Source organism: Syngnathoides biaculeatus, chromosome 3 (assembly GCF_019802595.1).
Source record: "Syngnathoides biaculeatus isolate LvHL_M chromosome 3, ASM1980259v1, whole genome shotgun sequence".
Taxonomy (NCBI): domain Eukaryota; kingdom Metazoa; phylum Chordata; class Actinopteri; order Syngnathiformes; family Syngnathidae; genus Syngnathoides; species Syngnathoides biaculeatus.
This window is the reverse complement of record NC_084642.1, coordinates 21,196,196-21,217,222: the sequence shown is the minus strand read 5'-3', so window position 1 is coordinate 21,217,222 and position 21,027 is coordinate 21,196,196. Positions and strand designations below refer to the sequence as shown.

Genomic DNA, 21,027 nt, shown 5'->3' with positions numbered 1-21,027 from the left:
ATATATATATTCTTTTTTTTTTGGTTCATTATCCATGTTCATTTTTTTTCCTTCAAGTTGTGTGAAAATGTAAAACACAGGGTGAATAGGTTGATTGGTGAGAAAGTAATTACATACTTATGTTGTATTGCCAGCAAATCCTAGCTGATATTAAGGTAAAAGTAGTTCCCTTTTATACTAGGTACATTACTATTTTTCTTGAAAAATGTTGGCAAATCTCCCTAAATCTACATGGGTGAGGACTTTTCTTTCGCTGAGGCAATCGATCCACCTCACAGGTGTCAAGCGAGATTACTGCAAAGGTGTGCCTTTAGAGAGCGAAGTGTCCGAACCTGACTGAACTCTCAAGCGGTCTGTTCGACAACAATTTTCATGATCAGTCGCTGCGATTCAAAACTTGAACTGCAACATCACAATCATCAAATTGCACGTATGATTTCCCACACGCCAAAAGGAACACTATGCTGTATGTGCAGCGGAGCCACTTGCTCAGTGTGCTGGGGTGAATCACCGACTGGCATTTTTTGTTTTGTTTTCTGAAGCTGCCCACAATAAAAGGCCACCATAAAATGTGTCGTTTCATCACCCAGATATTGCAAGTTTTTGAGGGCGCGTGCAATTGGCAAGCTCACTTCAAGAATGTCCACTGAAGCTGTTACGCGTGAATTGAACGTCAGGGAAATTGGCAGTACATCCAACTGACCTCACAACTGCAGACTACATCAGAATCAGAATCCAAATCATCTTTGTTTGCCAAGTGCTGTGTGTCAAAACCACACAAGGAATTTGCGCCCGGTAGTTGGAGCCGCTCTAGTACGACAACGCAAAGTCAATTGACAGAGAATACTTTTGGGATATAAAGACATACAGAAAAACGGTCACTGAGCAATAAAATGTACCAGTATTTTTCATTTATTCATTTATTTTATAATTGTACAAAAACATGCTCAGTCTAGCAATTAGAGCAGTTTCAAATGACTAATAGATTGAGTAACTAATGAAATGACCACTATGACTCCACTTCTGACGTCCACTTTGACGAAGTTTCTTCGCTATTCGCCGGTGTATAAAAATGGTCGTGGACCAAGTGGTTCGTAAACGAAGCAGTACTCAAAATATAAAGTCTTTAGTTTTTGTCATTCCTTGATGACTTCAATTCAAATATGCTGTACATATGTTGCTCTGTCTCTTTATTATTTTGAGTTGTCCGACGATCCCTCATTCATCGCAGGGGGTTTAAGATCTGGACCACCCCCACAATAGCTGAACGCTGCAAAGCAGCGACCACATAATTTTATGATTATTGATACATACAGTACTTTCAAGTTTTATCAAGCTCCCAAGGCTCTTTTTAGTCTTCCCCATACTCCTAATAACACCACAATTCAAACCCTAAAAGATGCAGGACTGCAAAGTACCACAGTACAGTACTTTATATACCTTTTATTCCTATTAATACTAATACTAACTACTACTAATTTTAATGAATTTCACTTTTGATTAGGTTTTTGCAGTATTCATGAATTAGGTTAAAGAAGTGTTTAGTTTAGCACAAAAGAAAAAAATATATAGCATAGACTCCAATTCTTGTGATACTGAGGACGTTGCATGTTTTTTTTTAAGAGGGAAAATTAGTTTATTGTCTTTTTCCTTATTTTGTAAAAATGTTTAAAACATTTTCTTAACTAGCACTGCAGCAAATTGCAATTGAAGTCCAAACTATTATAATTAGCGTAATTAGGAAGACTCATCATTTACATTCAGGACGCCACAACCATCGCACATTAGTGTAATGTAATAATTTGGTATGAATTACATTTGGTACAATGATTATTTTTTTTAACTTCAGCTCTTTCTAACCTTGATCCTGGCTCATCACCTCCTCGTTTTCATCTCCTCCTTTTATTTCCTGACACTTCTTCATCATTTTACGACTCGATAGAGCCGTTAACTTTGACCTTTTAAAGCAAAAAAAAAAAAAAAGTGTAATCCACATTGATCAACCACATACTGTGCGTGGATAACCATGTAAATGATGAGTGGCTCATGATGATGATGATGATGATGATGATGAAGTGAGCTGAGGTGCGAGGCCTTCACACTGATGAGAAGAGATGAGGCCCAAGGTGTCACTTCACACCTCAGCTGTGAGAACCTCGTTCTGACCATCTCTTCGCCTCGTTTGGACAGAATTCGACTGTCCGGCTTTCTCACACTGAACCCGAAGCCTTGCCTGCAGTATCGTGGATTATATTTCATGTTTGAAACATTTCGGAAGGGGCAATCGCACTGTCAGCGATCTCCTCAGAAACTGTTTCAGCAATTTGACCACGCCTGAATAGCTACATGCAGCATAGACACAATAATATATGAACATTGGCTGCACCCATAACTCTTTCCTACACTAGTCAAAACAGGAACATCATCTCTCTCTCTGTATATCTCTGTATCTCTGTTTAATAATTATATTTACTATAGTCTAACATTTTTTTCCTACATAAATACTAGAATTTATTTATTACTATACAACTCTTCCAATTCCTTTACTACTCATTGTGATTTTTTGATTTTTTTTATCTTTGGCTTTTTGTCATTTCAACTTTATTGTAATGATATTTGAAAATGTTATTTTATACTACATTTTTAGAATATTTGTTTTTAATCTACTATCAGTGGAGTGTGAAAAAAAATAAATTAAAATTAAGTTAAAATAATTTTAAAACATTAAAAAATCCTAAATATTTTAACATTTTGAACATTTTGGGGGATTTTCCACAATTTTTCTTAAAAAAAATGAAATGTTACAATTAATTACCACTATAAGGAAATACAATTTCCCACCATGGCTATATTTTGATGCAATTTTCAAATGGGCTACAATAGTTTGTCAATATGTGCCATTGCTCTCCATATTTTTCTTTCAAGACAAAAATATTGAATTAAATCAACATGAAAATCAACTAAATCAACATGACCAATTAGAAATTAAATCAACATGAGTAATTAGTGTGAAACAAATTGAACAAAAACGAACGTAGCAGTATCCATAATTGTTTTTCCGTCTTCATATGAGAAGCATATGTAATTCCTTAGGTAAAATGGGCAGACCAGGCAGCTGCCGTGTCAAGTGGAGGGCAGAGCGAACCGGGCTTGAACCTGCGGCGCGACCCGCCCATGCACTGCGGCTGAGGTGATGCTGTGGGAGTGCGGCGGGGAGTTTGGCACCTCTCTTGGGGGGTCAACACCCACCCACAGCAGGCTCTGAGGTCGGGCCGCCCGCCACCTGTCTGGACCAGCCAAAGGATCCGGAATGTGGGGGGAGGAAATTGGGGCTTTCCGAGAGGTTAAAGGAGTTTGGATGCGCAAACGTATCAATATCGTGAAAATGGCACTTGAGAGACCGAGACCGAGCCAAATCCATCTTCATTTGGATTCAAATCAAATTGAGTTTCAAGATTTGTGCAATTTTCACCGGTTGGGAACGTGGCTAAAAGACTTAATTGCTGCATACCCATAAAATGGAAAAAAATCTAACACAAAAGGAATAGAGACACTCAAATAAGATGGAAAAAAATAAAATAAAAAATTATGTTCATAAAAACAGTAATAAAAAAGGAAAAAAATACATTGAAATAAAAAGATAAAAACAAAACAAAAGATAAAGACAAATCCTACCAAAGATTAAAATAATCAAATTAAAAAGTGGTGAATGTAAACATAAAAAACAAATGATCACTAAAATAACAAAATACAATAGCTCCAATGACAATTTTGAACAGATACATACATACACACATACATTTGTCAATAAAAGCTATGAATAACTAGATAAAATGATAAAGACATCTCAACAAACTGCAGATTTTTCACATATAAAATCAAAATAGCAAAATAATCGAATACATAAAATATAAACTTAAAAATGGGGGAAATAAATCTATTTCAATAAATGAATGTATTTACGATCTTAAAATCTATACACTCCCCAAGCACAAAATTATTTACATTCTGTGAAAAGCTTCATAACTCATCATTGTATTCAGCAACAATCAAAATATAGGCTTAGTACTTCATTCCAGTACTTAGGTCATCACGTTTTCAAGCCAAGCATGTTGGCGCAAATATAAAAATAAAGATGTCTATAAAAATATTGTGAGGTATTTAGGAGCATCCTTTATCGCTCAAATTCATAAATGGAGATTTATGTTGGAACGATAGTGTTACATCCAAGTCAAGATATTCCTTCCGGTTAATTTGGTATCATTTAATGTGGTTATTCATGCAACTCGCCAATGGGGCATGAACGTGTTTACCTCTCACAGTCCCCAGACTGGGTTTCGGGTGGGGGGTGCGGGTGTGTGCCCTTCTCTGGGCACCCATTCACCCGCCCTGGGTGGGTGTTATTTTGTCGCATCCGGGGACCACGGCGTGGGGGGGTCTCCGATAGCATCTCTTCACCTGTGCCTGATTGGCACTAATTACTGTATGTCGTGTGTTTAGGCCTCATGTGTCGCCACAGTTTGTTGTATGAATCTGGTTAGTATACAAGCTTATTGTTGTATATTTACCTCGTTCCCACGGCGCAGCAGTCCTCTCCCACCACAGCCAAGTCTCGTTTTTGCCTTGTAGTTATCTGACATCGTTTTCATGTTTTTGGACCTTGCCTCTCGCTACGTGTTCTTGTGCCTTGTCCTTTGTTGGACTGCTTACCTGTGCATGACCTCTGCCTGTTTCCCCAAAAACCATGTCACTGCCTCCAAGTCCTGCATTTGGGTCCTACCCCGTGTTCCATGTTGGTGACAAATTGGGTGAGGGCTGATCAACACGGAAGGCCCATCATCGTCATGTGTGTGTCAGAGTAAACATGTCCTCCAACTAGCATGAGCACTACCTCACACTTGTGTGCTAACATGTTTTTGCACATAGAAGCTCAAGCAGACCCACCCTCATACTACTCTTTGTCACCCAAAGTCATACATTCTGTACTCTCTATGTTTACTGCTCCGTAACTGTTTCAATATTATACAATAGAGATTACCCTTTTTTCCCTAGTAGAATGAGTGGAAATAACATCATCCATTCCAGAGGATAGTGTAATTGCCATATTATTTCTACATTATTTTAAACCAAAGAAGCTATAATAACTTACATTAGATTATTATTACCACTCAATTTATGCTTTCATAACATGTTTAACGCTAACTGTACACCAGGAGCATTGCTAGGCCAGTTTTTTTTTTTTTTTTTTTTTTTAATTGAATGGGGTGGAGACCAACAGTTGTTTCGGAGGGGGTGAAGATCAGTAATGATAACATTTCACCATATACAAGTACTACCAATATATATTTGGGGGAGGGAAGGTTGACAAGTTTTTCAAAATAGCCCGAGCGATACCACTGTTGCAAATTTACGTTCAGCATTGTTCATTTTCATTTAAGTGTAATAAGAAATTAACAACCCCCTGCAAAATTTCACAGGCCTCATACCCCCTAATTCTTGGAAAGTCCTCCACAAAGTTAGGCTAAAATCTTTTGTAATTTAGCGTTGCCCATCTGTCTCGATTACATAACTGCTTATAACTGGGGATCATTTGGGGTAACTCCCAAGTAGTTATATATCCATCCATCCATCCATCCATCCATCCGTTTTCTGAGCCGCTTATTCCCAAGAGGGTCATGGGAGTGCAAGAACTAATCCCAGCTGTCATTGGGCAGGAGGGGGGGGTACAACCTGAACTGGTTGCCAGCCAATTGCGGTGCACATGGTGATAAGCAACAGTTGCACTCACAATCACACCTCAGGCCAATTTAGAGTGTCCAATGAACGCAAGTTTTGGAGATGTGGGAATAAACCGGAGTGCCCAGAGAAAACCCCCACAGGCACTAGGAGAACATGCAATCTCCGCACTGGGATGGGGGCCGGGATTTGAACCCCGATCTTCAGATCTGTGTGGTCAACCATCTAACCAGTCTAACCAGTTTGGAGGGTGAATGGACACTCAAAAAGAAATTCTATATATTCATACAACCGGTGCGTTAGCCTCACAGTTCGTAGGACCCGAGTTCGATTCCGGATCCGCCTATGTGGAGTTTGCATGTTCTCCCCATGCCTGCGTGGGTTTTCTCCGGGCACTCCGGTTTCCTCCCACATCACAAAAACATGCAACATTAATCGGACACTGTAAATTGCCCCTAGGTGTGATTGTGAGTGCGGCTGTTTGTCTCGAAGTTCCCTGCGATTGGCTGGCGACCAGTTCAGGGTGTACCGTGCATCCTGCCCGATGATAGCGGGGATTGGCTCCAGCACTCCCACGACCCTCGTGAGGATAAGAGGCTAAACTAATATCAAAAAGTTAGAGGGGGGTGAAATGGCTCTTTGAGTGTTTCAGGTTGCTGACCCCTGGCTAGATGAACCCCTTTGCACACCTCTGCAGGAAAAAAAAATCTTAATTTAATACAAAAGAACTCAATGGATTTTAGCTGGTTTTGCATCTGAACTTGTGTGTGTGTGTGTTTGTATATATAGTATAAATAAATGTGTGTTTGCATGAATGTGTGAATAGGGTGTGCAGTCTCCATATTCCAGGGTAAGAAGGAAGAGTCCCGCCCCCTTTATGGATTGCCGCGGACCAATACCAATAGACCTTTGGCTCCGGCCCCCATCACTGTGATTGTTAGCCCAATATGATTGTGAAACCAAACCAGCAGTTTGTAACAATGAAACTTCACATTTCTGCATATCAGACTTTCCGGTATTGTAATATTTCTCTGGCACTGTCTGCCCAAACGTGGCTATTTCAGTCCACTTCTAACTTGAAAAAACATGCTGCAGGAAATTGCAACTTTTTGGTTGGGGTTTTGGACGATGGTGGAATCCAGTTGTCCACTTGCCTGTTTTGGGTGTGGCCAGCATGGGTCTAGTTCCTACTCAGTGGCGATTCTAATGTGAGTGTAAATAGTTGTCCGTGTCTATATGTGTCGGGGTCTGACTGGCGACAACTTCAGGGGGTAGTCCAGCTTTAACACGAAGTCAGCTGGCTTAGGCTTCAGACCCCCACGTCCCCGAACAGGAAAAGCAGTGTTGAGAATGGATGGATGGATATGAGCCTATTTTAGCTGTATTTTATCAAAAGAAACAAAATACAATTACAAATGTCAAGTGAATGGGGCAAGACGTCGATTCTAGGGATGGACACGACTGCAGTTGAGGAAATATGGGATATCCTTTCAGGCTTTTAAAAACATTAAGGAGCAAATCATGAAACCAACAACCCTCATCTTTATTCAAGTCATGACAGAATGTAGATGTTGCATTTAATTTACACAGGTCTACATTATGTACATGCAAGGTATCATATTCATTTACTATTGTCTTGAAGTAGAATTACACACACGCTCATGCACGCACACACGGCAAAAAAAGTCGCACACTCCTCATAAATGTTGACATGTGTTGTCAGAACCGCAGCAGGTTTGTGTAAGAATGTTCTTTGTCAGTCACAACGTTGGAGTCAGAACATTATAACAAAAAAAAAACAAAAAACAAAACACTAATACACTGTGGAGTCATTCTCATAAAAAAAGGGACATCAGGAAAAACAAACACAACATAACATTAAGACTAAAAGTTACAATTTGGAAAAAGACCAGAGAACTTTTACTAAACTCTTTAACAGAAAATAAGCTATGCATGATATACAATGAGACTAGTCAACACAAATCACAAGTGTGGAGTAAATGGGAATTTTATGGATTATCACATCAGTTGTTTCTTGTTAAACATTTTCCACCAAGCGGTTAATTTGGCGCACTAAATCCTGACCTAGTTTAGGATAGCCCTAGATGAAGAGCGCAGCGTAGCAGCGTAACACAAATGTTTTAAAAATGTTATTTTCAGGGTCAAGGGGTACTCCCAGCCCTTACATCAAAATACCATCAAATTGTGTGAACTACAAAAAAAATTAACAATAAAATGTTTATAGGTACTATTTGTTCTAAAGATGTTTTTAGAGCAAGGTGTTAGCATCACAAACAGCTTTATAGTGTTATGAGATCTTCTTAAACATTATTGTTGGATTGGATTGTTTTCACCTATCTTAAATTTAGTTTTTGTCATTCTAACATTTTTTTCCCCCTCGGTGTTGCTGCAATTTTTTCCAAAACGCAGAAAAAGAAAAGCTAGCCCAGACTCACCTAATGCATAAAAGTGTTGTGTAGTCTGGAATAAACGAGGTCTGACTCTGTACTAATAACATCTAATTCACAAACTTGCAGATACAATAATGTGATCATATTTAAAACTCTGCATTTTGTTAATTATCAGATGAATCCATAAACATAAGGTTTAAGTGTTAGCTGCTAATCAATTTAATGTATAAGAGGAAGGCCACACGGTAAACAACAACAGAGGACATGTTTGTTTCTTACACACTGTGTCTAGCCCTACACATGGGTCCCTCAAACAAAGCCATTTGATACCAGATATCTGGAAATGCAAGTGTACCGCTTGGTGGAAACTTTTGACTTTCGCCAGACAGGAAGAGGAACTTAAGCACAACATGGCGACAGGAAGTACATCACCTTCAAAGCACTGTTCTGTCTTTTTTAACACGGACCTCAAAGGACATGACTATGTGACTGTGGAAACCAAAGATTGAGGAAAATACACATAAAAAGACAAACAATAATTTGACATTCACACATGATCTGAGTTTGCCTGAGGATTGTATAACGGGAACAGCTAGCGAAAGTCCACATAGGCAATGTAAAAAATTCAGCTCTGGGTCCACGGGTTTGCACCAAATGACTGGTGGTCCCCTGTGGTCAGATGGCCCATTGGCGGCAGCGTTGTTGGCCCAGGCGGTGACATTTGGCTGTGTTCAAGACAGGATTTTCTCACGTGTCTCGGGCAGTTTGAGTGCCAGCAGACCCCCACAGACGAGCGCCGAGAAGGCCAAAAAGATGGGGACGATCTTGGTGATGCCCACAAACGCTGCAAAGATGAAGCTGGCAATGATGGCGGCCAGCTTGCAGATGGCATTGAGGATGCCGAATGCTGTGCCCCTGCAAAGTTACATATCAAACGTCTCATCAGATCCTCCACAGACAGGAAGTGGTCCTTTTAAAATGCTCCAGCTGGCATTGCCAAGAGGTTTCTTGTTGTGTTCAGAGCAGAGAATGATGATAGAATAACCAGTGTTGTAGTATAGAACTGAAGTCATGTCAGGAACTGAAGTCTAGGCATTTTATCAAAGATGCTAGCTCCGGTTGAGGCGAGAAAAACAGCTGAAAGGGATTAAATCTACTACACTGTACTTCAAGCCTACCTACGTATGTACCAACCTCCTTACAACGGAATCGCCATACATACAGTGGAACCTCGGTTCATGAACAATGTGATTCACAAACAAACCGTTCAAAGAAATATTGCTCCCGTTAACTCACTATACTTTTGTTCATGACCGGTGTTGGCAAAGGTGTGGAATGCGCAGTTTTTTTTCTCTCGCTGTGTAAACATTATTTGATCAGTGTGGGTTTTTTTCCTTTTTTTTACCCCTCTAACTGAACGTAGATTGACTGGTTAATTGAGAGTTTCACCTTTCAACTTAGCTCCCTCTTTACCTCAACGGACCGATACAAAGTCCACATTGAGTGAGGGAAGAATGGACCCTAACCTAACTACCTGACCGTACCTAGTGTACCCTATCAACCTTCCCTACTTTATCTAATCCACCCTACCTATAGACAGTGAGACTTTGTCATTGTTATAGTATCCAGCGGCTAACATTTAAGTAACATTTGATTCTACCTTTTAGATGACGGGTACAGTTCCACCGAAATAACTTCCAGTCCATTCCAGGCTGCCACACTAGCACCGTAGAAAAGACACTGCCAACATATGACTGCTCCTTGACTGAAGCTCAGCAGCAGTAGGAAAGTGCAGGCCGATGACGCCAACATGGATCCCCCTGTACCGACAAGCACATTAAATGAATGAGTGAATTGCCTGGCATTGTTGTCCTGTTGCCACCAAGTAATGTTGTACAGTTCGGTTCAGTTTGGTACGGTATGCGTTTATTGTTATTTCCTTGAGAAAAAGATTGTTGTAGTATGGTTTTTTATACTAGTGAATAGTGTAATTGCTGCGGAGAACCAAAGTAAAGTGTACCCCTTAGTAGAAATATGGATATACACAAGCTACCGACCTATTATTCTGATTCGTCCGATCTTGTCCATGAAGAGTGCTGAGATGATGTTGCCTGGCAGCACAGCCAGGCTTCCCAGGAAGCTGACCAGATAGATGACTATGTCGTTCTCCTCCTGGAAGTTGAGGTGGCATCCTTTCTTAGGGTGCAGGAAGGTGGTGTTCTCCATGCGGCAGTCTTTGAACTTTTCTTGCCACAGGTCTGGTGAGTGGCAAGATTCAAAAGTTGGTTATTACAAGATATTTATTTATCAGCAAGAAGACATGTCCGACGATGGTGGGAGCGAACAAAAGTGTCTTAACTATATTGAAATAAATGACCAATCACCTCAGTCTAACACTTCGAATAAGATTATATTGCACTAAGGAAGCTTTATGATGTGCAAAAGTCTGACGCCTTACCTCACGCTCCGAGCCTCATTCTACATCGCACAGAACTTCAGTGAACTCAATTTGATGGATGTAAACCAGTAAAATGTCTATACCAACATTGAGCAAGCTAACAAATTAAATGGCGGTTTGCACTTTTGGACTGATGGTTTTTAGCCTTTATTTTAGTCATTCAACCAACACAAGCGCTGATGAAAGACACAAAAATAAAATAAAAATGACTATAATGGAAAGAAAGAAGAAACAGATGCATTACAAGCTTAACATTGAGTTTTAACTACCCCAAAGATCAAACGAGGTCACAATGAACTTTTACATAATTCACAAAAAAAAAAAAACGTTGTCTCACAGTATCACAAAAACTAACCTGGTTTCTCATCCGTGGATGGATAAAGGAATCAACGTTTTGCATAGCATTTGTTTCAAGACAGTTAAGACTCTTTTGTCTAATTCGACTTTTGTTTTTACCGGTGTCATGTTAAGTTATTTTGCATGCCAAAATGATGAGTTCCAACGCGTAAGGCTACAACCTTAGAGGAAGTCAGGTTGAAACATGCACCTGTAAAACTATTTGACGTGATGAAACTGTTGCAAATAATTATTTTTACTATACCATGCTTAACTTTTAGCTGAGAGATTAATGAGTATTATGTCAATTGAGGTAGTTCCACACATTGCCTTTTAGTTCACAGGGAAAGAGAGGGAAATGATTGGTTTATGGACAGGAAAATAAATGGGTGAATAGGTTGGGAGCGTTATCCACATACCTGTGTTGTAAAAAATAGTGTTTTTAATTGTGCAGTTCTCAAAGAAGCTGTTGGTGGACTTGATGTCCTCAAAGTAGCAGTTCTCAAACAAAGAGTCTTCAAACTTGACGGACTTGATCTCGATGTTTGCGAACCTAAAAGGAGTGCATGCAAACACACAGCAAATTGAGTTCACTTCCTGTAGGTTAAACTCCTAGCCTTAGAATGGTGGGTGTGAACCTACTTGTCATGGATGTACTCGCCCTCACGGTGCACCTGGTTGACCAGGGAAAAGTTGAAGTGGAAGCGCTCCACACGTTCCCGGTGGAAAATGCGCACTTTGGATTCGTACTCCTCGAACTGCATGTACTTAATCATGTCGGGGAACCACACTCCTAGCCCGTGGTAGCTAACACCCACCCAAAAAAACATGCATTAAACCTATGATGCCAGATATTAAGGTACAATTTCTCAAACTGGATGCAGGGACCCCCGAAATGAGGAGAAATATTGTTCAAAGGACCTCACACTATTTTTTGATCAATTGTTTTGGAAAGAAAAATAAATCCATCTTGTATTATAATCTTATCTATTGACCCATCGATCCATTTGTTTTGCCGCGTATCCTCACAAGGATCGCGGGGAGTGCTGTAGCCTATCCCGGCTGTCATTGGGAAGGAGGCGGGGTACACCCTGAACTGGTCGCCAGCCAATCGCAGGGCACACCGACACAAACAGCCAATCACAGTCACAATCACACCAAGGGGAAATTAGGGTCTCCAATGACTGTTATCCATGTTTTGGGGATGTGGGAGGAAACCGGAGTGCCCGGAGAAAATCTACGCAGGCACAGGGAGAACATGCAAGCTCCCCACTTTTTCATTGTTGTCATCCTTTTAAAACTAGAAACAGATTATATATGTTAAAAAAAAAAAGATTTTTACGCTAAGGTAGGGAGAAGCAGTGCCCGTACATGGAAATCTCCTTTAAAAAAAAAAAAATGATACGACATAATTTATTCATAATTACTTTGCACCCAAGCTTTGGACACCAGTTTGAGAAAGTCTGTGTTAAAGTACCTGAAGGCCAAACAGAACCAAACAATGACCAGAAAGAGGCCTTGCAGTCGCAGCTCGGATGAAGACAGTGACATCACGTTAGCCATCACCTGATAGACAAAATGGAAGTGAAGATCATAACGGAGTCGGGAGGAGCACACGTGGCATGTTTGTAACCTGCTGCAGCATAGTCATGTGTCTGACGGTCCATCGTTGGAAGGCGGTGCCTGTGTCGCTCTGGATCTCGATGAACTCGTCCTCCTGCGCTTGTGGCATTTTAATGTTCGTTACCTGTGTGGCAATGAGAAAATATTACCATGGCACTATAAAGATTTGACCACACAATTGTAATACTGAGAGCAAAAGTTTGACAATGTAAAAGTCTTTACATTCAAAACCTCATTTATTGATATGTGTCGAATAATTGATCCACTTTTCTCCTCATCAACTAGCTCCTGAGCTGTTACTGTAATAGTCCCAACATTAAGAGTCAACACATCCAGTGCTTTCGTTCCTCTTCTATTTTTGCATAAGAACTTTCCACTTGTCCTTCATCTTCGACCTACAGCTGCTGAATTTCCATTGGCGCCCTCTAGCATAATGGTGCCGTTGGCAGATATTGTTCATCTGGGGCATGACCAATCCAGTGTGGGATTTTTTGGAGGAACGTATGGCAAAGTTTTTAACTGGATGCCCTCCCCAAAGTGAGGTGTTGCCTGTCTCGGGCCCGGCCTAGAATTTCCACTGGCTTGTGCCTCCCCATATGGTTGAATGTGCTCATCCCATTGATTCGGCCTTTGAAATTACAAGCACTGAATCCATCCATCCATTTTCTAAGCCACTTATCCTCACAAGGGTCGCGGGGAGTGCCGGAGCCTATCCCAGCTGTCAACGGGTAGGAGGCGGAGTACACCCTGAACTGCCAATCGTAGGGCACATGGAAGACAAACAGCCGCACTCACAATCAGACCTAGGGGCCATTTAGAGTGTCCAATAAATGTTGCATGTTTTTGGGATGTGGGAGGAAATCTGATTGCCCGGAGAAAACCCACACAGGCACGGGGAGAACATCCAAACTCCACACAGGCGGGTCAGCGAATGAACCCGGGTCCTCAGAACTCTGAGGCCAATGCTTTCATGTATTGATTCAGCGTAAGAAATTTCACATACCAATTTACAGATTGTTCCTTTGATACTGTACCTCGTGCTTTGCTTATCATCATGAATTTCCTTTTTCAGCAAAATAGCCTCCTTTTTGAATTGAGAAATTTCAAACACTAACTCAGGCACTTATTAATAATCAGTGACTCACAGTGAAGACTCTCTCTGGTTCGCCCTTGGCCTTCCAGTTGGTGTCATGAACGCGACGCAGGACCATCCATGCCTCGTCATGTCGGGCGCTCTGAAATGAACCAAAGTGTTACAAGTGTATCAATATTATTTTATAGTTATAGTATTGTTGCTACATCCAATATTGATCCTCTATACTCATTTTGTTTATTCATATAAGACAGAACCATCGATTGTTTTCAACTTTGTTTTCAACCCTATTGAGGAAAAAAAATAATCATGCAAACTGTACTGTATATCTGAAATAATCCAGAGTAATCATCCATCCATTTTCTCCACCACTTGTACCATTCACGGTCATGGGGTACCGGAGCCTATCCCATCTTATTTCAGGCAAAAAGCAGACTACACTCTGAACTGGTTACTAACAGTCTCAGGGGGTATTTAGAGACAGTCACAGTCAAGCAAGTGGTACACTGCGCCATCAGTGCCCAATATTGAATGACGAAAATTAAATGAACAAAAATGACTGGTATTGTTGCACCATTGACAAAAAACAAAACAAAAAACAAACAAAACAAAAAAAACCTCAAGGCATACAGTATACATCCAGTAAACTGTACCCTTCTTTGTACAGTAATTTGGAAGGAATCTATCCTGGAACAATCGATTTTCCAAGTCACTTATCCTCACAAGGGTCATGGAAGTGCTGGAGCCCATCCCAGCTAACACTGGTAAAAAGGCCCAGTACACCCCAAATTGGTCACCAGTCAGTCACAGGGCAAATATCAACACCATCACTGAGTGAGAATTGACACCACACTGCCTGCACTAAAGCCAGGTGTGTGTACCACTACACCATCAGTGACCTTACGATGGAACAATTTTTAAAAACCTCACATTTCTTTGAGATTTATTAGCTCTGTGCAGAAGAATGACAATGTTCGTCAAGCATCATTTATGCTCTATTTTTTACATTCCACACTGGGGCCAGGTAGAGTATGTTGTGTAAGAGTGTTTGTATTCGGGGGCCTGCTGTCACACACCAAGCCAACAACACCACAGCATGTGGTTACGTGGCTGACAATGTGCTGGAAGACACCCACTGGTGCACGGCGTTCCGTTCGACATCTTAGCAAGACTTCGCTACCTTGGCATAGCGACGGCGTGTTGCTTTTGGATGGAAGGTGAGTCAGCAGAAGGAACAGCTGCTAATTAAGCTATCGTAGAACATTGGAAGGCAGGAGACCAATTTCCACATGTTGCTGACCTCCAGGAGGAATCGTGGACTTTCCGGCATGAAGACGACGCCAATGAGAGCGGCCAGAGCGGGAAAGAGACACACCAGGATAAAGAGTCTCCAGCTGTGCATCTGGAACTCTGTGCCGATGGCAAAGCCCCACCCTTGCAGCACATGGAAGACATTTCATAACAAGTTAGTGTTGACATGCATACGCAAATTGGGCTATGTTCCTGCCGTTTCTCCTTGTCCATTCTCCGCTGTGTGGTGCAGTACATTGGTCTTGTGGGTCTTTACATTAGGGTTAGTGAGTAATTCTCGGGCCAAAAGATGTTGATCATGGCCTGTAGATGCCATAAAATTATGTTAAAGCACTCCGAGTGGCTCCTCGACTCCACGTAACACAATACAATTCCTTGGCATGAGGATCCCACTAGATGGCAGCAAAGCAATAATTACATATTATACAGGACTTTGGTGGTTCTGAGTTGAAAATTATAATACTTAAATCAACGAAATATTACACTTAAATATTTTGCATGTCACAATTTTATATGACTAATTATTTCCACGACAATTTGTTGTTAACACTATACATAATCAATTTTAGGACCAAAAGTATCTATGTAATAATATGATGTGGTGACTGTACCGTATTTATATGCTTTTTTACCGTCACGTATGTCCTCTTTCAGACCCTGCAACAAGGCCCATTTGACCCCAAATTTTCTTCAAAGTCAACAGCACGTACTGTGGTCGTTCATCGAACAGTACATTGGGGCTTGTGTAAGTCAATGCATTGGAGACTTGTGTTCAATTTTTCCCCAAAAACTTAATGTTCGTGCATGTGTACATGTTTTACCATAGTGAGGGATGATCCCCCAGGCGGTGAAGGAGGCATAGAGGCCACCCATCATCCAGAACATGCAGAGCCAGCTCAGATGTTCGCCACGTTTGTCCATCTGCAGGAACTCGGTGAAGTAGGTGTACACAATAGGGATGGAGCCTCCGATTCTAGAAAAAAAATATTAGGGTAATTATATTCTACCTGTCAGATGAAATAAGTGAGAATATCCTCTGGGATCATTTGTAGTTTCCACCCCTGCCGTATCATCATTCATCATCCGGACCACCTCTACATTTTCGTTCCTTCGGTTTTTTGTTTTTTGTTTTTGTTTTTTTACTGGGTAGAGGCACTGACTTACAGACACTTTTACAGTTTGATTTTGAAGCAGAGTACAGCCTAAACTAGTCGCCAGCCAATCACAGTGCACATACAAACCAACAACCCACGCAGGGTTTGCATGTTCTCTCCGTGCCTGCATATGTTTTGTCAGGGCACTCCGGTTTCCTCTCACATCCCCAAAATGTGTGGTAGGTTGATTGAACACTAAATTCCCCGTAGGCGTGAATATGAGCGCAAATGCTTGTTTCTTTATTGAGCGGCTGAAATAAGTATATAACCCGTGAGAATTTTCCTCTCTAAAGATACTTCCAAAGGTGCTATGGACCTGAAAATTTCATCAGATGGTGGGAACAACCCAAGTAATGTGAACATACAAAGATAATAGAACAAATACCAAGTAATCTTAACATGCAAAGATAATAGAACAAATAAGATAAAATTTATCTGTCCATCCATCCATCTTCCACCGCTTATAGCAGTAGCTTTAGCAGGGACGCCTAGCCTTCCCTCTCCCAGCCACTTCATCGAGCTTTACTGGGGGATCCCAAGGTAATCCCAGGGCAGATGAGAGACAGTCTCTCCAGCGTGTCCTGGGTCGTCCCCGGGGTCTCCTCCCGGTGAGACGTGCCCAGAACACCTCACCAGGGAGGCGTCCAAGAGGCATCTGAATCTGATGCCCCAGCCGCCTCATCTGGCTCCTCTCACTGCAGAGGAGCAGCGGCTCGACACTCAGCCCCTCCCAGATGACCAAGCTTCTCACCCTATCACTTAGTGTGAGCCCAGACACTCTGCGGACGAAATATGTTTCGGCTGCTTGTATCTGGGATCTTGTTATTTTGGCCATGAGCCATAACTCATGACCATAGTTGAGGGTAGGAACGTAGATTGACTGGTAAATAGAGAGCTTAGCCTTTTGATTTAGCTACGTCTTTACCACGACGGACCGATACCAATTCTGCATCACTGCCCATAAAAGTTACGAACAGAATTGGTGACAAAAGGCAGCCTTGGAAGAGTCCAACCTTCACCAGGAACAAGTCCGACTTAATGCGGACCAAACTCTGACACTGGTCGTACAGGGAACGAACAGCCTGTATCAGGGGGTTCGGTACCCCGTACCCATACGATGGCTGTTTGTAACATCCCACAGGTGAACAGACTAATTGAGAACAGGTGGATGTCCTGATCGGGTAAAAAAAGGAGCTTCCCTGAATTGCTCACTCATTCACATGCAAAATGGAGCAAGTTTCCTCTCTTTGTGAGCAAGTGCGTGAGAAAATAGTTGAACACTCTCAGAACAATGCTCCTAAAGGTAGAATTGCAAACAATTTAGGGGATTTCATTATCTGTGGTCCATGATATCATAAAATTTTCAGAAAATCTGCAGAAATCACTGCATGTAAGTTAGAAGGCTGAAAAATAACATTAAATGCCCATGACCTTTGATCCTTCAGGCAGCATTGGATCAAAAACCAAAGTCAACGTGTAAAGGATACTATCACTTGGGCTCAGAACCAAAGGTCAATAAATACAGTTAGGTGCTACATCCAGAAGTGAAACTTAGAACTCAAATATGCAAAGCAAAAGCCATTTTTCAACACCCACCCAGCCTTCTCTTGGCCCGAGCTCATCTAAAATGGACTGATGCAAAGTGCAAAAGTGTTCTGCGGTACGACAAATCCACATTTCAAATTGTTTTTTGAAATTGTGGACGTCGTGTCTTCCAAGCCAAACAGGAAAATAACCGTCCGGACTATTATGGACGCAAAGTTTGACAGCCAGCATCTGTGAATTGTATGGGGCTGTGTTAGTGCCAATGGCTTGGGTAACTAACACATCTGTGAAGACACCATTAATGCTGAAAGGTGCATAAAGGTTTTTTGAGACACATATGCTGCATGGACGCACCTGTCTATTTCAGCAAGACGATGCCAAATCACAGTCTGCAAATGTCACAACACTGTGGCTTCATAGTAAAAGAGCACGGGTACTAGACTGCTCTGCCTGGAATACAGACTAGTCTCCCATTAAAACTACGTGGCGCATTATGAAATGTAAAATACAACTGAGAGGTCGGACTGAAGAATGTCGTTAGACGAAAATTGTTGGAACACAGTTGTAAACGTGACCTTGCCCCCTCTTTTTTTAAACCTGTTCCAGCCATAAAATTCTTTTGAAGCACATTATGAAGCATAAAATTCGAGAACGGAGACCCCTGACTGTTGAACAGATGAAAGTTTACATGAAGCAAGAATGGGAAATAATTCTACCTACAAAGCTTCAACAATTAATGCCACATTCCAAAAATTAATTAAATCTTGTTAAAAGAAAAGGTGATGTAACTGTGGTAAACATGACCATGTCCAGGCTTTTTTGAAAGATGTTGCAGCCATATAATTCCAAGTTAATAAATATTCAATCAATTAACCGTAGAGAACCCAAGACAAACTAACTAAATTAATCAGTAAGCATCAAAGGAACACAAAAACATCACATTTCGAAAAATGGATTAATTGACTTCCGATTTAAATAATAGGTCACATATGACCCAGTGGGCCTTAACTACCAAAAAACAATACATTTAATGCTGACACATGTGAGACGTTGGGCATTAAGGGTAAAAAGAGTAACTGTGGTGCGTTGTGTTTATACAGTGGGCCCATAATTACACTGGGTCATATGTGACCCCATGGGTTCTCTAGGGTTAAAAATAGGTTGAACATTATTTGCATTCTGTTTTCTTTATGTTTAACACAATGTCCCAACTTCATTAAGATTGGGTTTTTAAATTTGGATTACTCGTGTTGTTCGTAACATCTGTTGACATTTTCATGTCAATAGCACCTCTGGAAGTATATTTAGTGAGAAAAATGGTGATGTGTCAACTTATTGCAACCAACCGAAGATAGCTGAGATAGGCTCTAGCATGCCTGGAACCCTAGTGAGCATAAGCACTACAGAAAATGAATGGATATACTGTATACTATAGAAAACAATTAAAAAATACAAATACATAATGCAAAAAAAAAAAACAAAAATGGCAAAAAAAATTGTAACTGACAGACTTCTGTGGTAGTCTCGAAGTGCAAATGGTTTATTTTAAGTTCCAGTGTATCCCACGACAGGTCACTATTTAAAGGGAAATTCTGGTGGTTTTGGATTAACAATGTATCCAATAGGTCATGTAATATGTACTGTATCTTGAAAATGTGAGGTTCATCCTCTCTCATTTAATGGTGTTGTGAGAAGATTTTTATCGACAATTTTGGCGAGTCACATGACCTACGTGCACGGATGTGACGTATTATGTACCGCGCCAAAGGCTCGTTGAGACAAGGCGGGGCCGGTCGCAATCTCGTCAGACTCCGCGTCATTCCGCCCAAAGAAACATCCGAATATTCAACATTATTTACAGCCACAGGTTCAAATCCGTATGGACGTATTCCTTTGTCTTTCCCATCAACCGATAGTGCTATTTCTTCGTTCGATGAGGATAAATCCGAGAAATCAGCGCTGGCCATAATTGTCTCCCATGTAATCGAGACTTTGGTGGGGCACGTAATACGTCACATCCGCGCACGTAGGTCGGCACCCCTGAAAATTCGTAATCGGCGATAAAATCTTCTTAAAACACCACTAAATGAGAGAGGATTAACATCACATTTTCAAGATACAGGACATATTACATGACCTGTTGGATACATTGCTAATCCAAACCACTAGAATTTATATATTTATATAATACAAAAATGGCTAATTGCTATTAAATGATGAGGATTCTTTATTGTAAAGTTCAGTGGGATGACATTGTGCAAATGTGAATTTAAAATAAGTATAATGTACGAATATATGTACAGTATACATGCATCTCACCCTAAGCCAGAGCAGAACCTGAAGAAGAGGAAGAAGCCGTAGCTCTGAGCAAAGCACGACAAGAAAGAAAAGATTAGATCGATAGACAGCACGTAGATCAGGCACTTCCTGCGTCCCATCTTGTCGCACAGACCGCCCCACACTAGTGCTCCCACCATCATGGCCACGTACACCAGCAAGCCTAAAGGACAAAGGTACACCATAAGCTACTCATTGTGACATATACAGTATCATTTATATTCACTGACCACAATATTAGATTTACCAACACTACAGGTAAATAAGATGAATGAACACAAACATTTGGGCTTTCAGAAGACAATCACACTCACTTTTGATATTGAGAGCTGTCTCTATTACTTTGGTTACCTTATCAAGCTAAGAGGGAAGAAATTTCAAACACTGTAAATTACAACCACAATTTAAAAAAAAACTAAAACGTTTTTTTTCAATAACTTAAAAATTTAATATAGATAACACAATGTAATAATCGAAAATATCAATAAAGAATGTGTTAGTCACTTAATTGTTTTCTGTGTAGGAGTTCCATGACTTTAACTAATACGTAGAAATCTGAATATAATACGAAGAAAAGAACATGTCAAATGTCAAAATGTCATGTCAAAATGTAAAACTGGCAGACAGAAATAACTACTATATATTCAAAACTAATTAAATTAAAAATAAATATAATCAGGAAAAAAATATTTAATGAACTATTCAAACAATTACTATTGGAACAATTACTTTATTTTAAATTCATGAATTTTAAACATGAAATAAATGAATGCATAAGAATAAGGTTAATTACTTGAAAAAAATGTAAAATTGAATTTACAGTAACTCTTGATTAAATGCAGATTTACCTTTAACATTTTAAATATATATATGTATGTTAAAGTAGAATTTGTTTCATTTTTGTCATTGTATTTTTCATTAGGTATTTTTCAACTTTATATTTCAGTGTTGTTTTTATGTTATACTATTTCATCCTATTTTATTTAAGTATGTCTCTGACTTTGTTGATTAGAAGTGAACTTC

At 40.4% G+C, this 21,027-nt stretch overlaps 1 protein-coding gene and 1 long non-coding RNA gene across 2 annotated transcripts in view; one reads left to right on the top strand and one right to left on the bottom strand.

The window, feature by feature from the left end:
* Positions 1–7,377: 7,377 nt before the first annotated feature.
* Positions 7,378–21,027, bottom strand: part of sv2ba (synaptic vesicle glycoprotein 2Ba) — an 18,489-nt gene continuing 4,839 nt past the window's right edge. Inside the window, exons 2-12 of the mRNA XM_061813898.1 lie at positions 19,987–20,167; positions 15,790–15,941; positions 14,958–15,091; positions 13,710–13,799; positions 12,575–12,688; positions 12,419–12,507; positions 11,584–11,748; positions 11,361–11,494; positions 10,205–10,405; positions 9,808–9,967; positions 7,378–9,062 (exon numbers count right to left, since the gene is read on the bottom strand). Coding sequence (XP_061669882.1) covers positions 8,879–9,062; positions 9,808–9,967; positions 10,205–10,405; positions 11,361–11,494; positions 11,584–11,748; positions 12,419–12,507; positions 12,575–12,688; positions 13,710–13,799; positions 14,958–15,091; positions 15,790–15,941; positions 19,987–20,167 — 1,604 coding nt within the window. The 3' untranslated portion in view covers positions 7,378–8,878. The remainder of the gene's footprint in view (positions 9,063–9,807; positions 9,968–10,204; positions 10,406–11,360; positions 11,495–11,583; positions 11,749–12,418; positions 12,508–12,574; positions 12,689–13,709; positions 13,800–14,957; positions 15,092–15,789; positions 15,942–19,986; positions 20,168–21,027) is intronic.
* LOC133497750 (uncharacterized) overlaps positions 14,472–21,027 on the top strand; it is a 6,797-nt gene continuing 241 nt past the window's right edge. The window contains exons 1-4 of the long non-coding RNA XR_009794100.1: positions 14,472–14,874; positions 14,964–15,122; positions 15,623–15,713; positions 15,795–15,907. This is a non-coding gene — a long non-coding RNA (uncharacterized LOC133497750). The remainder of the gene's footprint in view (positions 14,875–14,963; positions 15,123–15,622; positions 15,714–15,794; positions 15,908–21,027) is intronic.